A 22,184-nucleotide genomic window follows, 5' to 3' on the forward strand; every position below is an offset into this window, starting at 1 on the left:
AAAAAAAAAATGTCGCCACGAAAACAAAGTTTAAAAAGTTGGAAATTTAAAAAGAAAAACTGGCTCGGGAAAGATGAAACGAATTGTTTAATTTAGTGATGGTGTGAATTCGCCTAATATCTAAACAAACATTAACACAGGCCTAGCCGCTCTGCTGCGTTAGCATGATTTAAAATAAACCACCGCACGAAAAAAAGTTAGTTATGTAAACTTAAACTTTTATCTCATAGCACTACACATTAGAGATAATATTCTAGTTTTTTTTTGTGTACGATAAGAATCAACAATCAAATAGACCATTGCAATGATGTGTTATCATTTTAAGTATAACTACACATTCGGCGTGATTTGAATTTAGCCCGAGTCGTGTGGGGGAAAAAAAGAGAGGGCTTACAGCGACAGAGTTTTTCTTCGCCCGCCTGTCCTGTTTTAAAATGTCATGGTGACGTTGCCCGTGTCACATGCGCCGTCGCGTGGAGTTTGAATTGCGTTGGTTTATATAAGACCCGCTGGGCAGCTGATAGTAAGGAAATAGCGGGGGGGGGGGGGCATAATTTTTTAGTTCAATAAATAGTACTTTTAAAAAAATAGTTATACATTTTTTGAACATTTTTTTTTATTATCATGATTATATAACTGATTACAAATAATAAAAATAAATTAAATTAATTACTTGACATTAATATGATTTTGTTTCCCTTTAGAATATACACATTTAGATTAAAGCACTTTTAAAAATTTTTTTCCCTTAATGTGCAATTCATTTAATAATTACAATATTGACTGTTATAACTTAATAAGAGTATTATATATATATATATATATATATATATATATATATATATATATATATATATATATATATATATATAGGCATATATATATAGGCATATATATATATATATTATATATATATATATATATATATATATATATATATATATATATATATATATATATATAGGTAATTAAAGCTTTGTATATTAAATATACTGTAGGGCCCATATATTATATATATATATATATATATATGTTTGAATATATATATATATATATATATATATATATATATATATATATATATATATATATATATATATATATATATATATATATATATATATAGGCATATATATATATAGGCATATATATATATATTATATATATATATATATATATATATATATATATATATATATATATATATAGGTAATTAAAGCTTTGTATATTAAATATACTGTAGGGCCCATATATTATATATATATATATATATATATATATATATATATATATATATATATATATATATATATATATATGTTTGATTACGCGGAAAACATTTTCTCCTAACTCCCTTATGTTACGATTCCCTTGTACGGATCACTAGCTCTGCCCGCTGTTAAGCGACGGCGTACCGCGACTGCGCAATTCGCCATTTCTGACCCAGTGCCCTCAACTATCGGGCCAAGGTGACTGCATAAACTCTCACGGTGAATTTGGGTCACTGGGTTAGTGCTGTTAGCCGGCGAGAGCGCGCTGGAGAGGAAAAAAAACGAGGGCTTTGAATAAGGAAAAAGTGAGGAGAGGAGACCTGCAGTGGTCGCTTTCTGCGTGTTAGGACCTTGCTGTCTGGTTCAGTTCAGGACTTCAGACAGCTGATGGATAGAGGCTAGCAAGGACAGACTTTTGTATGATCGGATACTATATCAGTTGTTTGACTTTTGGCGTAATTTATTCGAATAGTTGAAATATTTCTTACGGCAAGGACGATTAGCTCATCATTTGTGTGTGCCGAGTTACTGTGAGGAACTAGATTCTAGATTCTAAATATTTTTTTTTTTTTTTTTGGATTTTGATTCGTGTGTGTTTCATTCACGATGCTTCACGGCGGCTGCGTTCATTTTTAGGTTTTGATCGTTAAAAAATGTTGCTTATTGAGGAGAGTTGTATGTGTAAGTAGAAACAAACTTTTTTTTAAAATTTCATTAATTTATTTTTTAAACTTTGAACACAGACTGGAATCTAGGATTCTTCTAGATTCTAGAATTATAATTGAGGAATAGACTCTATACTCTAGCTCTAGAATCTAGATCTAGAAGATGTTAAAGTTAAGTCAAGTCTTTGATAAGCCCATGGCACCAAGTTCGATTACCGGTTAGGGCTAGAATCTAGATCTAGATTCTAGTAGCTAAGGCTGCTAAGTTCATGAGTACTGGCAATGTTTTATTTATTGTAATGGATGGGGGGGGGGGGGGGGGGGGAAAGGTCAGCCTGGCTATCTGCTGTTCCTAACAATAGAGTAACATGTAGTGTAGGCTTTTATGCCACTTTGTAGTCTACTAACACACAGTAGTCAGTAGGCTACACCAGCCTGTATACTAACTATACCAAGTTATACTATACTCAGTAAGTATAGTATACTGTGATACAATCAGAAGTTAATTACCCGGGGTTTTGAAGTTGTAAGTTATTTTTAGTTTCATTAACCTTCAATTAACGAGGGCAGAACTTATACTCATTAAAATACCGCAACATTTTTTCTTCTACTTAAATTACAAACAAGCGGTAGAATGCGCCCAGTCTAATATTTTCGTTATCTTATTAGTAATTTTAAAAAGCTACATTATAACCCTAACACTAACTGTAGTTAAAGCGCTTTATGTCTAGATCTAGATCTAGCACTAAACTTGACTCTAACTCAAATGCAAACCTTTCCTCGCCTGATAAAAAAAATAAACACTTATAAAGAATATACCTAATACTAGATCTACATACTGTATTATTTACTATAGAGTACTGTAGAGTCTAAGTCTAGTAACTATACGAAACATAAGTGCCTTGCCGGCTATATTACAAGTTCCAACAAAAAATACCTTGGATTCCATTCTTCTGGTCTGACCTTAGCTATCCCCCCCCACCCCTACCTCCCCTTTTCACTTTCCCTCAACCAAAAAATTCAGGCTACTGTCTGCAAACAGACGCATCCAGACTATCCTTTTGTTCACCCGCCCTCCACATTCGAGACTTTCATGGGCGGTAATCGATATATTATATCAGTCTACGCGATCCTTTCCCCTTTCCTCTTTTATTTACAAACCCCCTCTTCACGTTCTTGATATGACTGGCTTCACCATTGTACTTCAATATCTTCTCTATCAAAAAATTATTAAAGACGCAAAATGTGCCGTGTCTATCAGTATCAACCCCCTCTTTTCCCCCTCCCCGACGAAACACCCACCCCCCATCTATCCAGTTTAGCTTTTTAAAAAACTGACTCGGTTTTTTTCCTCTCGCTGATTAAGTATTTGGCGCACGGCCAAGGTCTTTCACGCTGAAGTACATGAATTTTTTTCAACATGTATACTGCAACTGGTCAGTCTATAATAGGTAACGCCAAAACCGACTTGCGCAGAACGCTCTACATAAAAAGCGGATTTAGTTTGCAAGGCATATGCAGATTAAATTCTATTGTGTTGTATTTGTACATGAAATGACGCGTTTAAAAATAACTTTTAAGGTCAGGGCAACCTGTTCTCTCATTGGTTATGTAAGTAAAGTTCACAAATGCTGATCTTGGTATTGTGTTTTATAATGTATGCTTGAAAATGTCAAGATAGACTTCATATGACAATTTCTACACGTAGTTCTAGTACCATTCACTAGACCGGGTCAACTACACCCCCCAACCCCCATTTTTCTGTCTAGACTAGTCTAGAGCTAGATAAACAGTATAGCGCATGGTGTAAGTGGGCCGCCTACAATTAATTAGCGTTTTAATTCAGAATTAATCGGTGGACCTCCCTGATGCGTACCTAAGAAGGGTGAGTTTCGACGATACGATGCACGTGTGTGTAATTACATATATATATATATATATATATATATATATATATATATATATATATATATATATATATATATATTACTCATTGTATATCGAGATGTCTATCTACGCCACTGAGAAACTCAGATTTATGTTTACACTTCATTGATTATATTTTCAATCTTTTTACTCACGAAGACCTACTCACGTCATCAGCTAACGCATATAACAACCTGGCAATACCTATGCTTGAATTATGTCGTTAAAGCCGACTTATAGTTGACTCTGTTGTCTTTCATCTTCTTTTTTTTTTTGTTTGTAACCTTTTAACTGGGTCGTTGAATGTAGCTTTTATAGGGTTTGGGTTATGGATTTTAATCTTTAACTTCTGATCAGATCAAGTTCAAGGATTTCTTTGTTTGCCTAGTAGTGAGCTGGGTACACTCTTTATTTGCTTTTGAACACATACATTTTATATGGGGGGTGGGGGGGTGGTGGTAACTCTAAGTGGAGTATTATAGGGGGGTGGTGGTATTGTGTGACAGGTGGTAGGGGCTTTGTGATTGTGTGACATGGTAGGGGGGTCTTGTATTGAGTGACACGTGTGACGATGGGCGGGGGAGGGGTGGGGCAAAAATCGTTTCAAAAGCGTTACGCTGTTGAGGCAAAGATGCCTGTACATGGTGTTGGCTAGGGTTTCTTTCAGACATTGGTTTCCGGGGGAGGGGAGATGGGTGGACACTGGTTTAAGTTTTTACTTAGTATGAAAATTATATATTTTTTCTATTTCATCGGGGGGCGGACGTTTCCTCCGCCCCCCCCCTCCCTCTTCACCACCATCCCCTAACAAAATATGCCTGAAAGAAACTCTGGTGCTTGCAGAATTCCCTCTGTACCTTTAGCTATAGTACCATCGAATCGCATTACAGAAATCTTGAAGTTCCACTATCTATATTATTACATAATGATCCATTAATTACTAATACATGTATCTATATTATTCTATATAAACCACTTATTAGTAAATTACTAATTGACACCCCTGTCCTCGTTATACACTCAAAGTATATAGTCTATATCTAAAATAGCGCACTGAAATTATTTGTATAATTTCAGTTTCGTTGTCGACTACTAGATCTAGCTAGGATTTTTTTAAACCAGTTGTTTTAGACAGCGGTGTCGAAAATGAAGGGTCGGTCTTAATTAACTCTCAAAAGTAAAATCGTGCAACCAAATGACTGTATTGGGAAAACTCAATTCTATTTTTAAAACACATCCTTGAGCGTCAATATAACAGGTTATTACTTATTGTAAGAAGCTTTGCGATTGGGTGGCTGGCTAAAGCCCGCCTCTATTACCTAATAAGGCAACTTGGATGGCAATGAAACATTAATTGCTTGAAGATGTTGGACATTTGGGGAAAAAATAAGAAGAAAAATTGCAACCACTCTAATTTTTTTTCCAGTTGTCAAGGTTGTGTTTGAAATGCTGAATTCATAATTTTTTGTGTACGTGGAATAAATTTGAATATCATAAGGGATCTCTTCTGTGCATAATAATATTAGGGACATTTTTTTTCCTAACATGCTGTTTCGCTTTTGTAATGCAATTTGAGTGCGAAAACTGAGATATTTGCTTTTAAAAAAATTGTTTAAAAATTTATTTTGATAATGGTAGCTATCTTGTAACAGACATAAAATTATATTTTTATTCAAATTTTATGAGCCTTCCAAAATTCGGCATCATTTTACAATTGTGAGTATACCGTTAAAAAAACTTTAATTTTAATTTTTCAAGGACAAAATAGATTGGTTTTATGTTATCTTTCAGTACCTCTCATGTTCGAATATCTATTAACAATATCAGAGCAATAAAGACTAATCTAATAGAAGTTTATCTTGATTGGGGATTTGTTTCCAGTGAGGGGTGGTAGAGCTTTCGACTGCTATCATTAAAGTCTCGAGTTCGAATCTCGGGTTCAAGTCCGTCAAAACGTCCCTGAGTCCGCCCAACTATGATGGGTACCTGACTCACGTTAGCGAAATTAAAAGCGGCTGGGCATAGTGCTGACCTCGCTATCTCTTCGTTTGCTGAGGTCACCGAAACAGGTGAACTCTACTTCACCTGTCAATGGACCGTAAGACTCGAAAGAGGACTTTAATTAAAACCCTGCTAAGGTAAATAATAGCGATTACTGGCTAAGTTTGCAACCCTAACTTGGCGCTAATTCAAACAGTAAACGCTAATTATAACCGTTACAGCGATACTCGTAGAGCAATTTAAAAAAAAAAAAAAAAAAAACAACGCGATATTCTTGACTACTGAAATGTGTAATGTCTTACTGGGTTTTTTTTTTAAATATAAAACCACAAATCAAATTGACAGCAACTACCTAATTCCTTATCCATCGTTCCTGCATTAGCTGATCTTTCTATGAGATTCCGAGAATAATGATCAATCGGTGAAAAAAACTACGTAACTATAAACTGCGCAAACAGAAAAAATGTTGCGCAAATACAGTAAAAAAAAAAACTATACTATAACTTTGTCATGTTGCGTGTAAAATTGTTTTATTATGCTACAGTGTACATGTAATCATTCTATGCTAAAATGTATTAATTATCAATTTAAAGAAAAAAATTCCTTGCGCACATTTGTGTGCGCAGTTTTCTGTTTGCGCATGGCTTTGTTGCGCACCCATCCGGCCACCTTTCTGTTCATTCAGCTTGGCCTTTAAATAAAAATAAAAATTATTATTGGTATATAATATTATTCAAACATCAAACTTCTGCATCAACGTTTTTTTTTTTACAATATTTTTTTTATCGAAGACATTTTTTTTCTTTCAACTTGCAGCAGACATCTTCACTAACAGTACCGTGTCAGACGAGTTTTACGTATTTCCGGTCGACGCCCCTTCAGCTATGTGTCTGGAGGTCTTGCAGGTAATTTTTTGTCTTCTGAACAGGGGTTTACTCAGACATTTTACTCCGGGGGGGGGGGGGGGGGGGAGAGGGGGTGCACTTATAAAACTTCGTAGGGGGGGGCACTTAAAAAGTTCGAGTCGAAGGAGGCAGATGGACATTGGTTAAAGTTTATATTTTTATAAAATATGTTTTCTATTTCGTTCCTGAGGGTGTGGGCACAAGTTCCCCCCCCCCTTCAAAATATATGCTTGAACGAAACTCTACTCACTCACGACGTAGATCTAGATACTAGATCTACCAACATTAGCGTAGACAGGGCGACGTCACAAAAAACAACTAAGTTACTGTGAACCTAACTGTGGCTAACGTTACAATCCTAGAACTTCGTCTGAAAATAGCAGGATTTTAAATTAATATTGATCTATATTGCAAATTTAAAATTTTGACGTTAAGGTTGTCATTTCATTTATATGTTGATTTGAATATTATTTTATGTCTCGTTAAAAAACATAGATGAATTGAGGAGACCTCGGTGTCTCAGATTGAAGTGTTTGTTAATTTGTTAAATGAGGACTAATGATCTTTGTATCTGGATCCCTACTGATACTGTTTGTATGAGGGCGCATCATCATTATCTTTTCCCGTCTGTGCCTAAGATACATCATGGGGTAGATGAAGTAGAGCTAATATGTTTCAATGACACGGTATACAAAGAGATAGTATGGTCAGCACTATGCCGAGCCGCGTTTGTTTCCCTAATGTGAGTCAGGCACTCATCAGAACTGGGTCGACTCAGACTCGTCCGACTGACTGGATCCGAACTCGAGACTTTTACATCAGCAGTCGTATGCTCTACCATTCGACCACGCCGCTCATATGTGGTCACATGACCATAACTAACCCTTCTAGAAAAACTCAAATGTTGCTCACGTTCACCTCACCCAATGCACGTGTCCACAGACCGACTCATGTGGTCACATGACCATAACTAAACCCTTCTAGAAAAACTCAAATGTTGCTCACGTTAGTCTCACCCCCATGTGGTCACATGACCATAACTAACCCTTCTATAAAAACTCAAATGTTGCTCACATTCACCTCACCCTCTGCGCTTGTCCACAGACCGACTCATCCGACATTGGCAGTGTTCACTTCCACGACTTCACCAGCCATGAGCGCCAGCAGAAGCTGATCAAGCAGCAGCACCCCGACTCCCCGTCCTCGCAGCAGGACTACGGCTCCCGGAGCCCCAGCGGCTCCTCTGACAGCGGGAAGGTATGTTCAGTTGTTTGTTTCATGTATATATATATATATATATATATATATATATATATATATATATATATATATATATATATATATATATATATATATAAAAAAAAATTTCCCGACAGTAAAAGTAAAGTAGGTAGTTGGAGTAGACTTTCTTCAGACACCCCCAACCCCGGAGAGATTTCTGGAAGAAACTCTAGCCCTAATGATAGGTCGTTTCTACACATACATGGTTATCTACGAACATGTAAGCGTCCGACTGGTATCCAAACCTACTTATTCACCTCATCTTGGATATATATATTTATTTTAATTAGTTTTAGTAAGTTTGGGAAAACCGGTAAGGTCAAGGCTGTTAGGAAAAAAAATCGATAACTTCCATAAGTCTTTTGAGTATTTTTGTTTCATTTTTGTTTCTATTTTTTTTTTATTACCCGAATGAACCACGTGACATATCACAAAACAACTACCCAATCGTTTTCCTTTGACTAGAAATGATGCGATACACCATTGATCCAGCCGCGTCGCTTGTATCACACGAATCAATACAACGTGTCCCCAATTGAGGGTTTTGCTGTGCTCAACATTTTACTCGACACACGCTATTTTTTTTTCATGTTTCATAGTTTTGTCAGTGGCGTAAGCAGTTTTTTTTCCACAATTGGGGGAGGGGGTGTCAAGTAGGCTTTTATTTAATATCGAAAACGTTTCTAAGGGAGTAAAATTATGCAACGTCTCCAATATCTGTAACTTTAGACACCTTTCAGTTTGGGCGTCCGTGGGTAATTCAGACTTTTCTCCTATGGGCGGGGGGCGGGGGGCACTTAAATTTATAGTGGGTAGAGGGCTTTGGTTAAAGTTTATATAAGTAAAGATTTTTTTTTGTATTTTCCATATACCATATTTATTTTTTTGTTCGGTGAGGGGGTAGACATTCTTCGGGGGAGGGTGTAATTTTACACCCCCCACTCCCTGCTTGAGCCAGTGCCGACCCTTTTCAAATAAAAAGCTAAAGCAGACCCAGATTCTAATATAAAAATGGCTGGCTTTCAGAATCCTTTGTCCAAAAAAAATGAATTGAATGGCGCGAAAAGGCTGCATATCATTAATATTAAACAGTCACAGGGGTTAGATTTAGAAAGAGTAGATTGTGGGCAGAAAGAATACAATTTAAATAATGAATGCATGCTCGGGATCCCTTCTACAATTGTGTAAACGCATAGCCTAGATCTGTGTAGTGGAAATTTTTAAAAATTTATCGCAACTATCTACTTATTTAAGGAGGGGAGGGCAAATAAAAAAAAGAACTGGCGAACTATTCCGACATAATTTTTACACTACATACGGGTTCATCTAGTCTACAAATTATGTTCTAGAAATGCCGCTTAAGAAATGGTGTCACCCTAGCTAGCAAAACTAAAAAAAAACCTGTCCAAAATCAAATTCGGTTCGCTTATAAGCGCCTACGCTTAAACGGGATATTCAAGTTTATCTCCATTTAAATTGGACCATCTATTATCACGCACCTCGTCTGTAGAATTAAATATAGCTTTAAGAAATCAGAACGAGGCCAAGGTACTTTGAGGCCATGCTACAGCGCGTTGGCTGGACGTGAATGTGATAATGAATCAATAACCTGAGGGTCGTCCTTGACCTTTTAGCTTTTTTTCCTTACGTAGATTGACCGAGTTTTTTTTTTTTCATGTCGCGGTTAAAAGGTAAAAATGTGTAAAAAAAAGTTTTGAAGACTTCAGTTTAGCTAAACTAATTCATTAGAATACAGTCCTACAGTCGAATAAAACAAAAACCGGTACTTAACATGTAGGCTACTTTTATACACTTTCTTCGAATGTGTGTGTGTATAGCTAATCGGCAAGTATCAATATGTGCTAGTGTGACATAAACAGCTACAATAATCAAAGTTATTATCTTTTTATAAAGAACTTGTGCTAATCAAATTTTAGATCAGTGTGTTGTAGGCTTAATCTGCATAAGATGGAGACTTGACAATAATGAAGTTAGAAATATATTTTTAATAAGAACACATAGATCTAGACTATTCTAGACCCATTCTAAAAATTGACCCAAAATTCCATCTAGGTTCTAGGTCATTAAACCAGACACCGAATGAGGTCAAATGGTGACATGTCGGCTTACTTCTTTTGAATTCAGCTATAGCATGTCTAAAACACACGCTGCTGAAACTATGTTCACACTATTGCTAAACAAAATACTTTGACCGACCCAAAGGATTTTCTGATACAAACTTTTTTTTTTAATGAAACGAGTGTAAATCCATTAAAACGAGTTAATACGCAGTAAATCCCCCACCCCCTCAACCTGTCGCTGATAATCTAGTTACTTACAAAAACAAAATAGGTCAAATAACAAAAGTCCCCTCTGAGAGTTAATTTATAGGTCATATAAATTACAGTACACTGTAAACGAAAACTATACATTAACAGGTGTTGTTTCACTTTCGCTTTCAGCAATACAAACCCCAGTACACAACAGAACTTGAAGTATTATGCCGAATTTGTGGAGACAGGGCGTCTGGGTTCCATTATGGGGTTCATTCTTGCGAAGGTTGCAAGGTAAGTTTAAAGGCCAGGGATGGCCGTTGAACTAATCAATTTAAAAAAAAAAAAAAAACAACGGAGTATTGTCCCAATTTGAATTAGAATTTTAGATCTACTACATTGTCTACAAGTTAAAGTACAAATGAATGTCCAATAACACTGGTTGCTTGGTTACGTTAAAGTAAAGTAAAGCTTTAAGTTAAGTAGTTTAAGATTTAAGACTAAAGAGTAAGAGATTAAGGGAGTTAGGCCTAAGCAAGGGTTAATAATAAATGGGCAATGGCAGGACGTGGGTATGGCTTGGGTAATAGTTTAATTTAAATTTTTTATCAAAACTACCGAAAGATAAAAAAAAGTCAACAAATAAATAACAGATTTAATAGTTATTTATTATGTGAGCCTATAGTATACAAAATGTATACAACATTACTAAAGGACTAATGCTAATTTAATTTTTAAAAATCCTAAGAAGAAACATGACTTGTATACTATCTCCCCCCCCCCCCCTTTCACATCAGTTTCTAATTTAGCTAGTTTGTAATTTAGGCAGAAGACTAACATTTTATTAATATTTTTTTCTGATGTCACAGGGTTTCTTTAGAAGGACGCTGAAAAATTATTTATTATGTGAGCCTATAGTATACAAAATGTATACAACATTGCTAAAGGACTAATGCTAATTTAATTTTTAAAAATCCTAAGAAGAAACATGACTTGTATACTATCTCCCCCCCCCCTTTCACATCAGTTTCTAATTTAGCTAGTTTGTAATTTAGGCAGAAGACTAACATTTTATTAATATTTTTTTCTGATGTCACAGGGTTTCTTTAGAAGGACGCTGAAAAAACAGTTAGTCTACAAGCCATGTCAGGCTGGCTCCAGATGTAAAATAGACACCGGCACCAGGAACAAGTGCCAGTACTGCAGGTATCAGAGATGCCTCTTTGCTGGCATGTCTCAAGATGGTAAGTTCATTTGAATACTGAATTATTTGCTTCTCAGCATTTCAAACTTGTACGGAACATTATTATGATACTCTCTGTGCCCTAGATAGTTTCTAGAACCCATTTAAAATTTATTTTGGTGCTTCTAGCTGTGCTGGAAAAGCATTATGTTTATTGATGTTTGATGGTTAGCATGTATCACCATCTTACCTTCGCCCCACTATAATTAAAATGCTAACCATGGTCCTAACCATTCTAGTGTTACCTGTAGAAAACGACAGCATTGTTTAGTCCAATATAGTTCCTAACAGAGTATCTATAATAGAATATTTATTTTTTAACATAAATATTTGTGTGTCAAACACTTTGAAATAAATTATAAGATTTAAAAATGATGGCCATAATTTTTTTTCCAGCTGTTAGGTTTGGTCGCATGCCTAAAGTTGAACGCGAAAAACTGTTAGCGGACCGCGAAGAACTGACCAGCACCAGTAGCCGTAGAATAGTCGAGCTCCGGTCACTTACTGACCTCATCAAAGCTGCCTTCAGGGACACATTCGGCAACACCATCTTCTTTAAACAGCAGCACAAACAACAGCAACAGCCACACCACCTCCAGCAGTCCCAGCCCTACCACCCACTCAAACTTCCCGGAACACCATATCATTTCACATCCTCCGTGCCGCCTTCCCCCTCCCCCTCAACACCTACCTCCACATCTCCGCACCTCAGTCTTGTTGAAAACATGGTAAGTTTTTTTAAACCACATAACGGCATATTTTATTTTATATATATTTGTAAGTATTATATGTAGGCCTATATATATTTTATATATCATCTATATATATATATAGAGAGAGATATGTATATATTTGTGTATTTCCATAAGTAAACGCTTGATTGATGAAGAATTTTTTTCCTAATATTGCCTTAAAACATTCACCAATTAGGCTATTAAATTTTATCTATAGCTCTAGCATAATAAACTGTTTCAAATTTAATGGAGAATTTTTAAACTTCTTATAGTTCTACCTAAGATCTTATCTTGACTCTATGAAAGGGGTTAAATACTGATTCATTAGCTTTATCCCCTCTAAAGCTGCTCAGTTGTCTTGTTATCTAATCAATGATTTGCTTACATTCAATACACTATGTAATAATAAATCTCTTGCACAGATGCTAGACCCACCAGAAGTCTTGGATACACTCACTAGCGAGCAGTTCTTCTCCCACGGGATATTTCAGCGCTTCCAAGAACTGGCTGTTCCTGTTATGGAGGCCAGTGTCCGGTTCGCCAAAAAAATTCCAGGGTTCACTTCTCTTGCCATGCGAGACCAAATTATGCTAATGAAGAGAAACGGGTTCATGGTGGTGCATTTAGCTGTAAGTTAATTTTTTTAAATTTCTATTTTTGGTATATGAAATTACCTGGTGTGTTATTTGGTGCTAAATCAAGCAGCAAATTATTTTTTTTATAACTTTCTATAATTGAAACATTGCATTTTTATTTATTCTAAACATTAACTTATGAGGTCTATATTAGTAAAGAAAAAATAACTATTGTATTGTTATTTTTATAGAGCAGTAATCAATCCTTATATCTAAGCCCACTATTCATTATGATTTCCAAATTTAAATTATATAAATCAGTTGATTGAATTAATTATTCAATTTTAAGTTTTAATTAATAATAATTATTTTTTCCATCACAGCTCCACTCCCTGATCAGTCAGAATTTCATACAGTTAGACACGAAGGAAGGTGGTTTGCGCATCCGGAGAAATTCCTACTACATCTGCGACCAGATGACCCGGTTGTTAGGGCACACCATGTCAGTCATGGACAGGGTGCATGCGTTTGGTCTCACGACTGGAGAGTTGGCCCTTTTTTCTGCTGTTCTTCTCACTCAAGGTAAGAATTTTAAAATAGGTGTCAGTATCCAAACAGCTTTCAGTTATGTTGCATAATAAAATTTTAGTAAAGTATTACAATGGATTATAATAAATAAGTAAAAAACAAAAGAAAGTTATCCTGCTGTTAGGCAGGTGTAGTAGTTTTCACCTGTTTCTTTGACCTTGTATTAAATAAGCTTTCTGTAGTTTATATAAATGTTATGAACATTAAAGGGAAAAGAGAGAACCATTATAAATGATCTGTAATTTTATGAATATTATTAAAAAAAATGGAATTTATTCCAAATCATCTTTAATGTTTCTAAAAATAAATATACCACTAAGGACTATACAGTGTAATACAATATACAACAAATCCACCCTGCTAAACATTAATTAACATTAACATTTAATCCCTATTTTCCCTTTCAGATTGCCCAAATTTGTCGGCACCTCAGCAAGTTGAAGATCTGCAGGCCAACCTTATTGAAGCCTTACGATTAGAATTAAAACACAATCACCCTAAAGAAAAGGTACTTATAAATTTCAGCTGCATTTTTAAAAAAATGTATATGATAAAATGTACCGTAAATTTTATTATTGATCCAGTTGGTTTTGATCCATCTTTAGATGTCAGGTTTTCCATAGTTAATGTTGTCATTTTTTAAAGATAAAATCTGAAGTAATGTTCTATAAAAATTGTTTTTCATAAACCTAGCAATTTAAAAATGTCAGTTAAAAATAATTGAAATTGGTCATTACTTAAAAAATTAATTTATATTTTCACATATTTTAAGTATCAGAATAAATTATTCTATTTTACAACAGTATATCTGCCTTGATTTATTTTATTTTCCAAAAAAAGCTTCTTTTGTACATGAACCTTTTTTATACAAAAACCACATTAATAAATAGTTTAATAAATAGCAAAGGAAACAACTATAATGAATGATGGCATTTTTAAACAAAACATCTATAATAAATGATTTTACTTTTAAAGAAAACATCTATAATGAACAATCAATTTGAAATCATTTCAGGTTATTCTGGCCAAGGTCCTGATGACAGTCCCTGACCTTTGCCAAATAGTGGAGCAGTTCAGCGAGAACCTGAGAGCGCATGTCTTCGACACCACGCCTGACTTCCACCAAGTCATGCCGCTGTTGAAAGAAATATTTGACCTAGACAATCCTCTGTCGTCCTTGTCATCGTACTCCGCCTCGTCAACACCCTCATCATCGTCGTCAGCGTCCTACTCCTCATCGTAACAAGTGGACTCGTTTTACAGATATGGTTTATACATTAAAAAAAAAACAAACAGCTTGTTAAATGTCCTAGTGCTTTAAAACATTTGTTGTCCTCATGCTTCGCCGCATAGCTTTCCATGCCTTTAATTTGATTTTTTAAAGACATCTTTTGCTCTGCCAATATTTGTTTTTAATAGAACTTTCACCACGTTTGGTGAATAAAATGTTGAATTTTCTTTTTAAAAAATGTTAATGTGATTATTTCAACAAGTCAAAATTACATGTGGTAAATAAGGTTTTATTCTCACCTTCTCTCAATGTTTGCCTGTTAAACTACATTTTAGTAACAGTTTAAAAACAGTTTAAATACCTATTATTTTATGCATTGAGATTAAGAAAATCAAAATTTTTTATCACAGAAATGTTATTCAAACATTAATTTTTGATAGATGATAATTTGATTTATTAGAAAAAAATTTGAAGCCTAATTATTATTTTACCATAAGATTTTGATTATATAGGTTAAGAAGGAACAACTTTATTAAGAGAAGAATCCTAAAAATCATTACTTTAATCAATCAGAACTAGCATAATAACTACATCACGATTATTTTTCAGTTGAAACGTTGCTTCTCTTTCACATTCTGACATATACATAATTTTTATTGAGGTAATTCATAGTGAAATTGAAAGAAAGAGTACCAAGATAAAATGACTCTTGTGACTAAATTTTAATTCTAAAATTTATGAATGTTGTATTTCCTTTACATTATTTGTTCATTATATGTCATATTTGTGCAAGATGTATGTTTTTGTATGGAGAAAGACAGTTCAATGTTGCGTACAAATTTTTGGGTACATTTATGTTGTTGTTTTGAGTCATGGAAAACATTTTCTGTGCTGACTTGTTGCCGCGGCTATAAGTGTAAATATAAGTGTAAGATAACCTTTTCATCTATTTTTAAAATAATTTTTTTACTACACAACTTTAGCCTATGTATATCATAATTCCTTCATCTATTGTTAAAGTAGTTTTTTTACCACAGAAATTTAACTCATATGTTAAATTTTGTTTTATATTTACAATGTCTGGTTCTCTACACCTTGTTAAATTAAAAAAAAAAGTTAAAAATTATATATGGTAGTTAGATTTTTCATCATCTGTAAGCTACACGATATATAAAAAAAAGTGACTTTACAAATGGCTTTAAGGTGAGAAAATTAGAAATTTAACCTAACAGTAGAAAATATGTTTTATTATTATAGTCAGTTTATAACATTGAATGGGTTCCTGAAATATTTTGTTGTTCAGTAAAGTGCCATATTTTCTTGTTCATATGTATATTGATAATAATTGTGCTATTTACACATGTTATTTCATTAGTGGTTTTGTTTTTGTTTCAACAGCAGTCAAAAATGTTGAATAATGCAGAGAGAAAACAGAATTTATACTGTTGTTTCCATTGTTGCTATGTACTTGAGGTTCAAATGCTAGTACATGTTTATTAAGTTAGTGTTTGTTTGGAGGAATCTCAGCCATTTCTGTCCATATTATCATAGTCCATATTTTTAGGGTACAATATGTTAATTTTTTTAATAATACTGGAGTATTCATACTATGTTTTGATCAAGCCAGAGGTTTCAAAATGCAGTTAAACCCTAATATACGTACTAGTTTAAAAAACATGTCAAAGAAATAATCAAATGAAGTTAATTATTTTATAAAGTTGGAATATTTAGCACTGATGAATGATTATTTTAATTTTATTATTGATAATTGTTTCTTCAAAAAAAAATTGTTTTTCTTTAAAAAAAAATTGTTTTTTTTTTTAAAAAAAAAACAACTCCTGAACATTTCCTTTAGTCTGCCGTGATTGCCTTGTTGAGAATATGATACAGATCTAGTGGTTTTTTCTCCCGGTGTCGCATGTGATACAGCCACAATGGTGTTTATACCATGGTGTCATGTATTACACATACAACAAAAGTGGTGTTTGCCTCTTGTAGCAGATATGATAGCCATAATGGTGTTCATATCATGGTGTTATGTCCTACATATAACTAAAGTGGTGTACAATTTCCGGTGTCAGATGATCTTTACATGATCTTTACATCAATACATATTTTACCAGCCCCCCATCCCTACCTTTCCAACAACCAGTTATCCTTTTTACATGTTTAAACATGTTTTGCTAAGCTTTTTAAAACTTTATTACATATTTTTTTGCCATTATTTTTTTTTATTCTAATCAGACCACCTTCATACTGTGTGTCAAACATGCCTTTTTCATTACTAACTTCAAGCTCAACAAATTATTGAGATGATATTAATACATAAACAAATTTCTATGAAATATTATTAAATGTTTTTTTCTTCTATAAGTGCTTAATTATTTCATTTACTTAATTTATTATAGCTTATCACTTAAGGAATATAATGTGTTCTAAAATTTATCAACATCTTGACTAGTTGCTATACACATGTTCAGAACTATATTTATGAAATGTATCTGTTTAGTTAAGGGTGTATTCCGGTGTTTAAACTATATGCATGTTAAAATTCTTGTTAAACAAGTGTCTATGACGTTTGGATTTTAGTAAATGTTTTGAATTTCTTTAAATGTGTTGTTGTCTTGAGTCAACCATACTTTGTTTTAAAACACTGTGCCAACCTTCATTTTATTTGTCAGACTTTTAACATGTAAAACAAAATTGAATTTTTTTTTACATTTAAAAAAAAATAATGAGCAAGCAAAGTTAGACAACTGCTGTTTTTATATTTTATTTTCCACTTGCAAGGAAGCAATATTAAATAATCTCAGTATTGAATTTGTTAACATCAAAAAGCTGAATTTTAAGTTAAATTTGTGCTTCTATTAAATTTGTATGTGAAAAAGAAAACTACGTCATTTTTAAAAATTCTTTTTAAACACATTTCTCAACACTTTCATATTGAAAAACTTACTTATGATTTATTGTTTTATCTTATTTTTTCTGTTAAGCTGTAACAAATCTACAAAATTATAGTTTAAGTTTAATGTTGTCGTTTGTTGTTTTTTTTTAATTAAAAACTCCCGGTGTTTTTAAAGCTTGTTAAGTTTGTGTTAGCTAACTTGAGACATGCCATCCTTATGCATGCTGTTTGTACACTCCTATTCTAATGTTCCATCGGTTTTAATGATACTAAATTTATTTTATATCAAATTTTTTTTTAGTATTAAAATTTGCATTTTACCTGGGCATAAATTTTTTTAATTGATAAAATGCTGAAAAAATTGTGGGCTCAATTTTTGGTGGTTTTTGGTTATGACTAAATACTTGAAGTTAAATTTTTGCAAATGACATTTCCACAAGACTATGGTTAAATTTTGTTTAAGAACTTGTACCATAAATATCTTTATCACCTTTTCCCCAGAGTAAGATGCTAAATTTTAATATGGAGTACATTTAAGTTTCAGAGATGCTAAAATAGACCAATAGTTTTTATATAATTAAATAAATGTATATAATTATAATTTCCCTAATAGTGCTCTAGTGTTGCCTATACTTATGGATAGTTTTGCCCAATTATAGTAGGACACCAGTCAGAGATGTACTAATTTTGCTTTAAGACTGTTACAATGAAGAAAAAACAATTGCCAGTTGTATTAATTTTTTTTTTCTTGTTCTGTATCAGTTATTGTCATTAAGAATACATTTTTTTTGTGGTGATTGATGAACTATAACAAAATAACAACTATGATAACATCTTTTGTGTTGAGTTTTTTTGTGTGTATATGGAAATTTCTCTTGTCAATTACATCTTCGTTCATTAGTTGGCTCATAATGGAATATATATATATCTACTGGACCAATCACACTTGAGGAGAACCTGAATTCCAGCATCGACATTTACGCAAAACAGAGTATTGGGTCTTGCGCAGAACTATTCCTAACAATCCAGGCTTTATTTTAGTGGAACAAAGCATTAAAAGTCCCAATGAGTGGTTTATATTTGCCTTAGCCTATATAATATATATATATATATATATATATATATATGTATATATATATATATATATATGTATATATATATATATATATATGTATATATATATATATGTATATGTATATATATGTATATATATATATATATATATGTATATATATATATATATATATATATATATATATATATATATATATATATATATATATATATGTATATATATATATATATATATATATATATATATATCGTTGACTCCCATTTCAAACCACTTTAATATTTAAATTTGTTTTGTCCAACCAAGAACAAACAAGGCAGCAGTTGTTGGATTTTAGGGTTGCTGTCCCTAGTTATCGAACCTCATTTTACTTTAACATTTTATTTACAAGTTGTTTCCCTTGAACAAAATATAAATGTGAACAATGGAGACAACAAATAAGATGTGTCACATTTACTTTTGCAACCAGTTAGTACAAATGATAATCACAATTTTTATCCAAACAGTCTTAGAGTATGATTGATAAAGATGATTTACGTTCTTTACTTTTCTTTCACTGCCAAATGGACAGCACATGACTAAAAATATTTTCTGCGCAACTCTAAGGCAAAAAACCAGATAACCGTGACCAAAAAGTTTACTATCCAGCGTTAGTGATCACTAGTATTTAATTGAGTGATCAACCTTTTATTTTTTAATTTAGTAAATTATTTAGTAATTTTTAAATTAAACTTTAATTACTAACAGTTTAAAAAAAGCTGATATTCATGCATAGTTGTAGCAAATGAATGTATCTGTGAAGTATGAATGAGATTGTTGTGTTAAAAGTAGGTTAAAATTAAGTTACAAGTTAGCCACAACCCCACAATTAAACAGACATTGTGAAAACAAAATAAAAGCTTATAAAAAACATCACACAATCATATTTTTGTTAAAACCCCACACAATCATATTTTTGTTAAAACCCCACACAATCATATTTTTGTTAAAACACCACACAATCATATTTTTGTTAAAAAACCACACAATCATATTTTTGTTATCTTTTTTATTGTTTTCACATTGAACAAAATGAACCGTAAACATATGAAGGGAAAGGCAATACGTCAAGTGTAGTATGCATTAGACCCACCATTTACGTTATCAAACATATGAAAATATTCTTCAAAGTAACATTAGGCTAATTACCAGAATTTTACTAAACAGCAATTCACTTCTACAATTGTGAAACTTCTTAACATTTTAGACTTTACTGTAAAGTTAATACAATAGAACCTGTGAAAATAAAGAAAATAACGCATGCAAAAAAGAAACTTTTTTGAAAATGTAGAAAAGGAAGATTAAAAAAAAAAAAACACAACTAAGAATAGTTGGTGTGAGTGATATTAAGCTGGAAAATTAAGTTGATCAGTTTTTACTTAAATACCATTCAAAAAACATCTAATTGTACAGCAAAAACCAAAACAATTAAATTTTAATGGAAACCTTAGAAATGTGCAATATAAACAAAAAAAATCAATCAACCTTACAAGCATTTAAAAGATTTTCTTTCAAAAAATATTATCTTAAGTTCAAATAGTTGAATACAAACAGAATTTGTGAACATAATACTTTGTGTCAACAGTTCTCAGAAACCAGAGATTGAAAAGCCTTGAAGTGATCTGAAACAACTTTTTTTTTTTTATTGCCTTGCCCAGAAGCAAAAGCCAAAACAAAACCAGCGTATACTGTTATTTGTATATACTGAATCTCAAGATTTAAGTGTATTGGCAAGGGGGGTGTGTGAAGTATTTGATTTTAGGATCTATCAATTAATGTGTTATCAAAACTTCCCATCTTTGCACAGAGTAACACCTTGGCAAGACACACAGATGATTTTAAATGTCACATTAGCGTTTGTAACATTGGAATCACTTGAACATGTTATCCTAATTATTACTCAAATGTGTCCTTCAAAACTAGTTACAGAAAACAATAACAAAACCATTTCAAAATTATTTTTTTTAATTACAAGGTGACAGAAAAACAAATAAGAATTTCACATTCAATGTTATGAAAACAGAACTACTCTTTGCTCTGGAGAACTATGAAAAAAAGTGGGTTATGTCCCTTATTAGACATTTTCTTTTACATAAATCCCAATACAGTATTTTCAAGTGTATTAAATAATTGGGCATCTAATTCCCTCACCCAAATTTTCCAATTAAAACAGTGTGGGATATTGGATGACCCTTTGACATTTTTCTGGGTTACAAAATTATTTTATACTGAAAAAAATGCTATATTTGTAGAAAATACATAAATGTATTTGATTTTTTTTTTAACCCTTTAGGCATTGGTTGCACTAAGAAATCCCTACCATTGTGAATCAATCCTAGACACCAATTATTGCACATCAGAAGTAATTTTGGTTACATATCTAACAAGTTAACAGAAACACAACAGGTGTTAGGTCAAAATGCACAAAAAGTATAGATTCAATCTTCATTGTAAAAAAAAAAAAATTAGTGCGTTAAACATTTAGTTACAAAACCGATGAATCTTATAGCTGTTAATATTTTGTTTAATACGATACAAACTTGATATTACATTTTAAATACACACTTGATATTACATTTTAAATATTGTTCACACATACATAAAAACAGCCACAAAGGTTGATGCAAATACTTGGTCATTTGGCTGAAAGACTTCAGTTTGTAATGAAACAAATTCTGGATTAATAGGATGACTCAATAGACTGGAACTCTTTGAACAAAATTCTTCTACTTACTTATACTGGTTTACATAAAAAAATAGTTTTGGGCCAGATTCAAAAATACAATAATTAGTTTAGAACAAAATGGTAAATTTTAATTCACTTAAAAGGGAAAAAAAATTGTAAAACAAAATATTTTTACTCTTATGTTTAAAAAATAAAAATCATTTATGTTTTCCACTACTGTAGCAATATTTTCACAAATTGTCCTGGGTTATTTATTTCAAGGAAAGAATAACTCAAAATTTAATACATTTTCTAACAAAAATTCTGACTGATTTCCCTTGCTTATTTTATGGTAACACAACCTGTAATCTTCCCTTAAGATCATTAGCATATATTACAAGACAGCTTAATTTTACGCAATATATCCAACTGTTCTGGACAGTATGACTACAACAAGCAACTTTTATTCAATTAAATGCCAATAATTCATCAGATAAGGATTTTATACTTAACCATATTAGAGCTGTAGACATAAATTATTTCAGAATCATTTTGGGGAATTGTAGAAATCTCTAACTACCTGTGCATTAGATGACTAAAAAGTAAAGTTACAAGTAAAGTTACAATTTAAATATATTGAAAAGTGATAAATGGATTTTTTCATTTTACTAGGAATAAAAAAGGGGACATTTTTAATGATTATAGAAACCTTATGCCATGTTCTACAACACTGATTTATTTTTACTTGTGTTGCATTAATGAGTATTGCATGACTTTTTCAATGGAAATCAGTTTTAAAATGTAAACTAT

At 32.4% G+C, this 22,184-nt stretch overlaps 1 protein-coding gene across 1 annotated transcript; it reads left to right on the top strand.

Annotated features, from left to right (window-relative positions):
* Positions 1–1,843: 1,843 nt before the first annotated feature.
* LOC131932377 (nuclear receptor subfamily 1 group D member 2) lies at positions 1,844–14,905 on the top strand. The gene is made up of 10 exons (XM_059289299.1): positions 1,844–1,952; positions 6,680–6,768; positions 7,873–8,025; positions 10,512–10,616; positions 11,422–11,566; positions 11,962–12,293; positions 12,722–12,928; positions 13,258–13,456; positions 13,870–13,970; positions 14,478–14,905. The coding sequence occupies exons 1-10, from the start codon at positions 1,925–1,927 to the stop codon at positions 14,703–14,705; spliced, it is 1,587 nt and encodes a 528-aa protein (XP_059145282.1). The 5' UTR covers positions 1,844–1,924; the 3' UTR covers positions 14,706–14,905.
* Positions 14,906–22,184: the final 7,279 nt, after the last annotated feature.

Source organism: Physella acuta, unplaced genomic scaffold, assembly GCF_028476545.2.
Source record: "Physella acuta isolate Inbredline_101_S28 unplaced genomic scaffold, ASM2847654v3 ptg002152l, whole genome shotgun sequence".
NCBI lineage: Eukaryota > Metazoa > Mollusca > Gastropoda > Physidae > Physella > Physella acuta.